General features: G+C 45.9%; 1 protein-coding gene and 1 non-coding gene across 2 annotated transcripts; both read left to right on the forward strand.

The window, feature by feature from the left end:
- The first annotated feature begins 873 nt into the window (after positions 1–873).
- Positions 874–1,206, forward strand: LOC121488307 (60S ribosomal protein L35a-like). Its single transcript, XM_041750774.1, has one exon. It carries the CDS (start codon positions 874–876, stop codon positions 1,204–1,206), a length of 333 nt encoding a protein of 110 aa, XP_041606708.1.
- A 6,442-nt stretch (positions 1,207–7,648) lies between these two features.
- On the forward strand, positions 7,649–7,730 carry TRNAL-UAG. Its single transcript has one exon. It is a non-coding gene; the product is annotated as a tRNA-Leu (tRNA).
- Positions 7,731–10,252: the final 2,522 nt, after the last annotated feature.

Below are 10,252 nucleotides of genomic sequence, written 5' to 3' on the forward strand. Positions count from 1 at the left end.
AGCTCTGTGGCCTTGGACATAGTATTTAACTCCTCTGAGCCTCTGTAATTTGTGTCTGCCCAACAGAAGTTCCCTTTCTTTGCATGAAGATCTGGCTTTGTCTTCAGGAAACCAGACCACCCTATTCTCAGCTGCTGAGAACAGCCCTTACCACTGACCTGGGGCCAAGAGTAGACACATGACAATGAAGCTCCAACTAAGCCAATGGACATATTCCATCCCTTTAGCCCAATGAGATATTAATCTATATCTTTTCTGCCAAGTTTTAAAAAGAGAATATCTCTTTCCCAGAGAGTTGTTGAGCTGGTAGGATTTAAGCTTAGGGTTTCTGGACATTCATTCTTAAGGCAAATATTTATTCAGTTCTTACTGTGTATCAAGTATTGGGCTAGGGGTTGGGAAAAAGGCCTGCTTCAGAAAGAAACGGGAGAACGGAAATTTCTCACATAGTCTTTATTCCATACCATTTAAACTGCCAGGTGTGCCACAAGTGAGAAGTGTAGCAGGCAATAAGAGATGACACAGGGAAACTTGTTCAGGAAGGCTCTTCTGAAGAAATTACATTTGAGTGGAGCCCTCAAGGAAAAGTAGGCATCACTTTTAGAAGCCATATGCAGACAAGTGCCTTGGGTGGCCTCAGCAAGGAGATGTAGATCAGATCATTCTTGGTTTTTGCTTAGTCCTTAATCTCCTCCTATTGCCATCACACAAAGCTGTTCAGACTTTATGGAAGAGTTTGGATAACAAAAAAGAATGTAGGAGGGTGCTTTTTCCACCAACTTGGGCCTGTGGAGGTGAGAAGTGCTCCTGTTCCTGAACTTTGGGTGCAAATAAGTGCAGCCTGGTGGAAACAGGACTCCTAAAACGACGAATATGTCTGGAAGGCTTTGGTCCAAGACCATTTTTGCAGGCTATAAATGGGGTCTCCAGAACCAGAGGGAGCACACAGCTCCACTTAAGATCAAAGGTGTTTATGCTCCAGATGAAACTGAATTCTATCTAGGCAAGCAATGTGCTTATGTGTACAGAGCAAAGAACAACATAGTAACTCCTGGTGGCAAACCAGACAAAACCAGAGTAATCTGGGGAAAAGTAACTCATGCTCATGGAAGCAGTGGCATGGTTCATGCCAAATTCGGAAGCAACCTTCCTGGTAAAGCCATTGGCCACCGAATCCGTGTGATGCTGTACCCTTCAAGGATTTAAACTTACTGAAATAAATAAAGGTGTAGATTTGTTCTCTTGTGGAAAAAAAAAAAAAAAGAATGTAGGAGGGAAAACATTCACCCATACCAGCAATGTAGGAGGGAAAACATTCACCCATACCAGCAATGTTACAGTGTCCAAGAGGAAAAATAAACACTTAACTGGGACGTTCATTGGCACATTCCAGTTCTTTTTTTTTTTTTTTAATTTATTTATGATAGTCACAGAGAGATAGAGACACAGGCAGAGGGAGAAGCAGGCTCCATGCACCGGGAGCCCAACGTGGGATTCGAACCCGGGTCTCCAGGATCGCACCCTGGGCCAAAGGCAGGCGCCAAACCGTTGCGCCACCCAGGGATCCCAGCACACTCCAGTTCTAAGCCTTGCTCCCCTGCCCTAAAACTTGCCCTTCTTCCTCTCACATGGACAAACATCTCTTCAAGTTCTAAGGGACAAAAGCCCTGCTTCTATTAGAAAATCACTCTTCCCACTGACAGGGAGTTGGGTTTTTCCCCTGCTTTCCCACCAGAGTACTCCATGGGACTCAGTAACCCACAAGACACAAAAGATACAGAGAAAGTGAAAAATCACACCTGCAACCAATGTAATATTGTGATTTTTGTGTCCTCTCTCTCTCTCTCTCTCTCTCATTCTCTCTCTCTCTCTCTCTCTATATATATATATATATTTTTTTTTTTTTTTTTGAGAGAGAGAGAGAGAGAAAGCGAGAAAGTGTGAATGTGCAAGCAGGGGTGGGAGGGGCAGAGGGAAAGGAAGAGAGAGAATCCCAAGACAGTTTCCACGCCCAGCAGGAGCCCAATGCAGGGCTCAATCTCATGACCTGGGCTGAAATCAAGAGTTGGAGGCTTATCCAACTGAGCCACCGAGGCACCCCTTGATTTTATGTCAAACATATATATGTATGTGTATATATATATGTATATATTTAAGTGAAAAGACAATTAAGAGAATGGGAGAAAATACTCACCAATCACGTATCTGATAAGGGAATCATAGCTAGAACAGAGAGCTCTTACCTCTCAGCCATAAAAAGATAAACAACCCAACTTAAACATGGGCAAAAGAGGGGCACCTGGGTGGCTCAGTCAGTTGGGTATCTGACTTTTCATTTTGGCTCAGGTCATGATCTCAGTGTTGTGGGATCGAGCCCTGCATCGGGCTCTGCACTCAGCATGGAGTCTGCTTGTCCCTCTCCCTCTGCTCCTCCACCTACTCTCCCTCTCTCGAATAAATAAATAAGGGACGCCTGGGTAGCTCAGCAGTTGTGCATCTGCCTTCAGCCCTGGGTGTGATCCTGGAGTTCTGGGATCGAGTCCCGCGTCGGGCTCCCTGTATGGAGCCTGCCTCTCTCTCTCTGCCTGTGTCTCTGCTTCTCTCTCTCTCTCTCATCTCTTATAAATAAATAAAATCTTTAAAAATGAATGAATGAATAAACAAATAAATAAATAAATAAAACCTTTAAAAAATTCATTTATATGAAATGTCCAGAATGAGGAAATCCATGGTGATAGAAGGTAGATTAGTGGTTGCCTGGGGCTGGGAAGGGAGTTTCAGTAGAATGAGGGGTGGCTACTAATGGGTATGGAGTTTCTTTTTTGGGGTGATGAAAAGGTCCTAAAATTAATCATGGTGATGGTCGCACAATTTTGAATATACTAAAAAAAAAACACTGACTTATTTATATATTTTAAATGGGCATATTGCATGATCTGTGGATTATATCACATTAAAGCTGCTAAGCAGCCCCCCTCCAAAATATTCATGGAGTCTTCATCTCACCCAGTGCTTCACAGTGTGGCAGCCGAGGAAAGGCCACCAGAAACAGTAGCCCAACTCTTATGTGCACTGGCCCTGTCACAGATATGTGGCAATTCCCAACTTCAAGGAGACGGGTATAGTCTTTGCACAGGCTTAGGCAAGCATGGAAAACCACACTAGCGGGGCAGCCTGGGTGGTTTAGTGGTCTAGCATTGCCTTCAGCCCAGGGTGTGATCCTGGAGACCTGGGATTGAGTCCCACATCGGGCTCCCTGCATGGAGACTGCTTCTCCCTCTGCCTGTGTCTCTGCCTTCTCTCTCTCTCTCTCTCTCTGTGTGTGTGTGTGTGTGTGTCTCATGAATAAGTAAATAAAATCTTGAAAAAAGAAAGAAAGAAAGAAAACCACACTAGCTACACACACCACAGAAGGGAAATGGTTTTCAGGTGTTAACTGTTCAGATCCCTTTTCCATAGGAGGCTGTGCCCACAAGGGTTATAGAGCAATTTTAACTTCACAGCAAAATTAAGCAGAAAGTATAGAGACTTCCTATACCTCCCCTGTCCCCCACACAGGCACGGCCTCCCTATTATCATTGTTCCCCACTGGAGTGGTATATTTGTGAAAACTGATGAACCATCCCACCGACACATCATTATCACACAAAGTCCATCGTTCACATTAGGGTTCACTCTTGGTGTGGTACATTCTATGAGTCTAGGTAAGTGTATAATGACATATATCCACCATTATAGTATCATATAGTTTCTTTGCCCTAAAAATCCTGTCTCCCAACTATTCATCACCTAACAACCCCTCCCCAACTCTTGGGAACTACAGTGAGATGCTTAAAAGCAGCAGCTTGAAAGAACTCCTTGGCTCATCTCCTTGGCTCCGAAGGTCCCAGGCCTACGAGGCATAAAACGTGGAGCGCCAGACGCCTGGGCGGCTCAGTGGTTTAGCGCCTGCCTAAGGCCCAGGGTGTGATCCTGGAGACCAGGGATCGAGTCCCACGTTGGGCTCCTTGCATGGAGCCTGCTTCTGTCTCTGTCTCTCTCCGTGTGTCTCTCATGAATAAATAAATAAAATCTTAAAAAAAAAAAAGTGAAGCACATTGTCACAGGACCATTGGAATGTCTGTGTATAGCTATAGAAAGATTCACAGAAGTTATGAAATGACCACACTTCTGTCTTTTGGGGAGGGCATACCTCCCTTTGCCATCTGCAAAGCAAACCCTAGGATTAAAGTGGGGCATTTGGCCATACATCTGCATAGGAAAAGATCCAGAAGGACAGCTCAAGATTGCTCTTTACAGGGAGAACTTCTGAGCTGGGGGGTTCAGCTGTAAAGGACAGTGGTGGTGAGGAAAAGAATTTCCCTTCAACTTTATACCTGTGATATGACATTTGAAAAAAATTTTGCAATGGGGATGTCTTACCTTACATTTCAAATTTATTTATTTTTAAAAATTTCATTTTTTAAAAAAAAATTTTATTTATCTGAGAGACAGTGAGCATACACAAGTGGGGGAGGGACAGAAGCAGACTCCCCGCTGAGCAGGGAGGGGGGGGGGCACTGCCTGCCTGCCATGGGGTTCAATCCCAGGACTGAGATCATGTCATGACCTGAGCTGAAGGCAGACACTTAATCGACTTAGCCATTGAGGTGCCCCTAAAATTTCATTTTTAAGTAATATCTGCACCCAACATGGGCCTCAAACCCACAACCTCAAGATCAAGAATCACATGCTCTACTGACTGAGCCAGCTGGGGCCTCTACATTTCAAATTTTCACAGACAGAAAGCACCTTCCTTTATTTACTGAAGTGTTGACAGAGTTTAACTGGGTAGAGAAATTAAAGGTGATTTTTGTTTTCTTATTTGTGCTCCTCCTTCTTTGCTCGAGTTTCAACAAGGAACACATACTACTTTATTTGCAAAAGTTATTTTTAAATATCACTTCAAAACCAAAACTTTTACAGAATGAAACAAAACCCCAAAATGCAACAGTCCTGTTGCTTTGGTTTCCGTGGTCGCTTGGCTAGGGCTGGCTTTGCACAGAAGCTGGCTTCTCTCAAACACCACCCTTGAAGACATAAATCACTAGAGAAGCCAAGTCAGCACGGCTGTGGGAAGTCAGGCCAGGAGAGGAATGCTCAGTTGAGCAGATGAGCTCATGGCCTTGCCTCCACTGGATTTTTGTTCTGTTGGAGAAGCAGCTTTGGCTTGAGGGTTCTGGGCAGCTTTGGAAGCAGCTCTCCTTTCAGAAGACTTGTTCTTTGCCTGATCAGGCCTAGTAGGTGCAGGATTAATGTTCACTTGAATTAAATGATCAAAGAGAGAGTTGGGGTGGGGGAAGGTTACTCCCAGCATATGGTCTAACTGTAGGAGAATGCTGAGTCATGAGGGGCATGGGGGAGGGAATTCCTAAATAACTCTCTGCCTCCTGCTTGTGGCTGCAAGTGATCTTCCAGGAGAACAGATCACAGTTTGGCCACATCCAGACAAAAGTTCTATGAGCTCTCCCGTCTGGCAGCTCTAGCCAGAGGCATTTGCCTCTGACTTTGCCTAGGTCCAGGTAGCAAGATGGAGTGGCCTTAACCAAGCAATGCAAAACCACCAGTAGGAGGAGAAGTCTCACAGCCTATACTGTTCTAGGTACTAGGCATATGGCTTTGGGTGAACAAGACACGACTGCCTGACCTCCTGGAGCTGACATTCTAGCAGGGTCCGGGAGAGACTCAAACACCTGCTTAAGGCAGAGGTAGGGAGATGTATGTGGAATAGTATCACCAACTGGTCACCACCCAGGTAAGAACTCTGATGATGAGCACACGGAAGTACTGGGAGGGAGCCAAGAGCTTAGATCCCTGGGGTCACCACCACCACATCCGCTCTATGTGCCAGGGATGTTTAAGTGCATAACACACATTACCACATTCAATCTTCCCTCTGCTTCATTCTCGAGTAGCCAAGTACCCACAACAGTGCCTGACACGCTGCAGGTGCTGGGGAAATATATGCTGAATCTATGAGTTTGGTTCTCACAGCAATCCTGTGAAGTGGGTATTATGATCACCCCATTACAGGGATGAATAACACGTCCAGAAAAAAGTAGCTTTCCTAAGGTCACACAGCTAGTCCAAGCTCAGCCTGTGTGATTCCCAAGCCCATGGGTTGGTTTAGCCACTGTACTGGTTTCCTGTGACTACTGTAACAATTTACCACAAATTTTTTTCGTGGATTAAGACAACAGAGTCATCTTCTGGTTCCAGAAGTGAGAAGTCTGAAAATCAAGGTGTCACAGGCACTTGTGTTCCGTCTTATACCTTCTAGGGGAGGATCTGTGTCCTTACCTTTTATAGCCTCTAATGCATTTGTTGGTTTGTGGTGGTTATCACTAGGACCTCTGTTTCTGTCTTCGCATCTCCTCCTCTAATTCCTGCGTCTCTCTTCCAAGGACTCTTGTGATTATACTGGGCCCACCTAGATAATCCAGAATAATCTCCCCATCTTGAGATCCTTAATTACATCAACAAAGTCCCTTTTTTAAAAAATTAATTTTTACTTTATTTTTAACAAAGTCCCTTTTGTCACATAAAGTAACATACAGGTTCTGGGGATTTGAATATGGACATCTTTGGTGGTGGGCAATACTCCGCTTACCATACTCCCCTGCCTATCTTTACTATGCTGTATCTCTGTTATTTTCCTTAAACATGCAAGGAAATGGAGAAGCCCAAGAATATGCAAATTTTTTTTTTTTTTTTAAAAAGGACTAAAACGATCTGAGACTCCTCAGGTAGGAGGAAGGGGAATTGAACTTGAAGGATATCAAAAGACACTTGAATCTTAATAATTAATAATTATATAATAATTAAAATTATTACTAATTTATATTTGAAGCAAATATACAAAACGTTAACAATTAATTCTGGGTGATGGGAAATAGAAATGTATCGCGTACTTATGTACCGTGTAGTTGCTCTGTATTTAGAGATTGTACTTAATGCAATTGTGTTGCATTAAAAACGGAAAACACAGATCGCCTGCACGGAAGGGTCTTGGGAGGCTGCGGGAGGCTGGCTCGGCAGGTGGAGACAAGTCACTTGGCCTCTCTGCACCTCAGCTTCTAAGATGCGGACAAGGGGTACCGTGTAACAACGTTGTCATTGTAACGACATCCACCTGGACCGGTGATTCTCACCTCGCGGGAGCAGGGACCGCGCCGTGGGGCCACCCAGGCTTGCAGAGCTGACCTGGAGTGGGGCTGGGGGGTCCGCAGGTGGGGACAGAGCAGCCGGGCCCCAGCCCGGCCGGGAGGAAACGCGGCGCGGCACCGCCCCCTCGTGGCCGTAGCCAGCATACGACGCACACAGCAAAGCCCACGTACACGCATGGGAGGACTGAATATTAATGCTTAATATTTAGGAACTCTTCTTTCCTTTGTAATGCTGGGTTCCGACCGTAGTTTTTGCTGCCGATCACAAAAGTACTGTGATTCCGAGGCCCAGAAGGGAGGCGGGGGTCAAGATGCCTTTAACAGGCGCAGCAACCCCCTCGACTGATACTGCGCATGCGCAAAATTCAGGAGGGCGGGCCATGGAGCGTGAGGTGCCACGTCATTAGACTAATATAGTCTCAGCGGAAGACGCTGTAGCGGGCGGTAGCGTGGCCGAGTGGTCTAAGGCGCTGGATTTAGGCTCCAGTCATTTCGATGGCGTGGGTTCGAATCCCACCGCTGCCACACCCAGGATGGTCTCACTTTTCCTGAACCCTTCAATTTGTCTTTCTTCTCACCCTTCAATTTGTTTGTTATCCTTTCTCAGTCCCTCTTCCTTTTTGCTCTTTTCTTACGCTCTTACAAAAAAAAAAAAAAAGAATAGAGAGCGAACGGGAGAAGGAAGAAACTGCAACCCAGGCCCTTTCCTGTCCTAGCCCAGTACACAAACCCACCGATCCGGCTACCTAAAAAACAAAACCAGGGGTGCCTCCTTAATTTCCAGGAGAAAAGCATCTGAGATAACTTTAATAGTTTCCAGCAGACTGCCTACATCTTTAATTTAATGCTCCAGGACTGGAGGCCACAGGCAGCAAACCTCCTTACCCTACAAGGACAAAGGTTGGCTGGGGTGATTTAATTGTGACCTGAGTTAGGGAGGGCTCCTTTCCAGCCCGCTCTGTGTCCTACGGAGAGCCCCAGCTGACTCCACAGACCTCTGTTGGTAGAAGCGTGGCAGGTGATCCTGTGGAAAGGCTCCGGCCTCAGGGGGCTTGCCCCATGTGGGGCTGTTAACCCTGAGGTCCCAGCTTCATTGATCCACCTCCTCTCTGGTCTTCAGGCTTGGCTCAGGGGCCTCTCATCTATTTATTTAGCCAATAACTATGAAAGTTCTGCTGTGTGCCAGAAACCAAGTTCGTCCTGAGGCTACAGAGCACAGAAGGCAGGCAAGTCTTCTCACTCAGTGTTACAGCTGTGATCATTTCAAGTTACAAACCAGTGAGGAGTCTTATGCAGTGCAGCATGCAAACCTGGCCCAGGTCAACCGAGGAGGTGACATTTAGCTGGGACTTGAAATGGACAGGTTAAGTATGGGAGAGAAGAGTCCCAGGAAGAGGAAACAGCATATGGAAAATCCTAGCAGCAAATGAGAGCCTGGTGAGTCTTGAGATGCTTTAAAGGCAATTCAGGACAGCTGAGCAGAGAGCAGCGTGGATTAACCAACCACAAGAGATGACGCTGGCATGTTAGGCAAGGAGGGTCATGAAAGCCACATGAGGCTTTGAACTTCATCCCGAGGGCAATAGGAAACCACAAAAGGTTTTAAGCTAGAGGGAGGCATGTTCCAATTTTGGGTTTAGAAAATTGGGTTTAGAAAATGCTCCCTCTGGCAGCAAGAACAGGAGGTTCCATTCAAAGTCTACTGCAGCTGTCTAGGGGAAGGAGTGCCTTGTACCATGGTTTGGTTGTGACAGTGTGTAGGACAGAAAGGGTGGGTCAGACAGACACTGTGGAAGGGATCTGATGAGAACTCACTGATGAAGATGTGAAGAAGAACATATCAAAAGTGATGGCCAGGTTTGGGACTTGAGCCACTGGATGGTGGCACTGGCGGTGTCTCTTCCCTTCCTGAGAGGGAACACGGATGCAGAGGAATTTGTGGGAAAGATGGTTTCTATTCTTTTTAATATTTTATTTATTTATTTGACAGAGAGAGAGAGAGAAAGAGAGAATGAGTAGTGGGGAGGGGCAAAAGGAGGGAGAGAGAGAGAGAGAGAGAAGCAGCCTCCCCGCTGAGCAGGAAGCCCAAGGTGAGGCTCAATCCTGAGACCCACTGAAGATCGTGACCCAAGCGGAAGGCACACGCCCAACCAACTGAGCCACCCATGCACCCTGGAAAACATGATTTCAATTTGATTCACATTGAGCTTGAGATGTAGTACATGAGCTTGAGTAGGAGGTTGGACTAGGAGGTTGGACACAGAAGTCTGGGGGTCAAGAGAATGCTCTGAAAAAATGACACAGATTTGGGAGGTGGTGGAGACTGAGGCCACGGGAATGGATAGACATGCTCAGGAAGAGTGCACCCGGGGAGGAGAGAGGCCAAGACAGAATCCTGAGGAACATCATCTTAAAGGGAAGAAAGTGGGAGGGAGGGGACAGAGAAAGACTGGCCAGGGACAGGTGAAAAACACATGTGGTGTCATATAGGCCAAGAAGAGTCTTGCAAAGGGGGAGTAGCCAGCTAGGTTGAACAAGGCTAAGAGGCTTGGCAAGATAAAGACTAAAAAATATCCACTGGACTTAACAATTTATGGACAAGGTCATGGATGACCCCCATGAAAGCCATTTTGGATGAGTTGAAGAGAAGAAATAGAAACATAAGTGTGGACAACTCACCACAATATTTGATCCTGAGAAGGAGGAGAGCCATAGGACCAGTCCTGAGACAAGGAAATGGGGAATCAATGGAGAATATATATATATATATATTTTTTTCTTTTATTTTTTTAATTCACGAGAGACACAGAGAAAGAATGAGAGACACAGGCAGAGGGAGAAGCAGACTCCCTGCAGGGACCCTGATGTGGGACTCAATCCTGGGACTCCAGATTCACGCCCTGAGCCAAAGGCATGATGCTCAACCGCTGAGCCACCCAGGTGTTCCAAGGGACAATATTTTTAAGATGAGAGAGACTAGAGGATACATTTTAAATTTATTTTTTAGCAATCTGTACCCTCAACATGGGGCTTGAACCTACAACCAA

Source organism: Vulpes lagopus, chromosome 3, assembly GCF_018345385.1.
Source record: "Vulpes lagopus strain Blue_001 chromosome 3, ASM1834538v1, whole genome shotgun sequence".
Classification (NCBI taxonomy): Eukaryota; Metazoa; Chordata; class Mammalia; order Carnivora; family Canidae; genus Vulpes; species Vulpes lagopus.

Bases quoted from the DNA above. Each gene is read 5' to 3' on its own strand.
- LOC121488307 (XM_041750774.1), top strand. From the start codon at position 874: ATGTCTGGAAGGCTTTGGTCCAAGACCATTTTTGCAGGCTATAAATGG.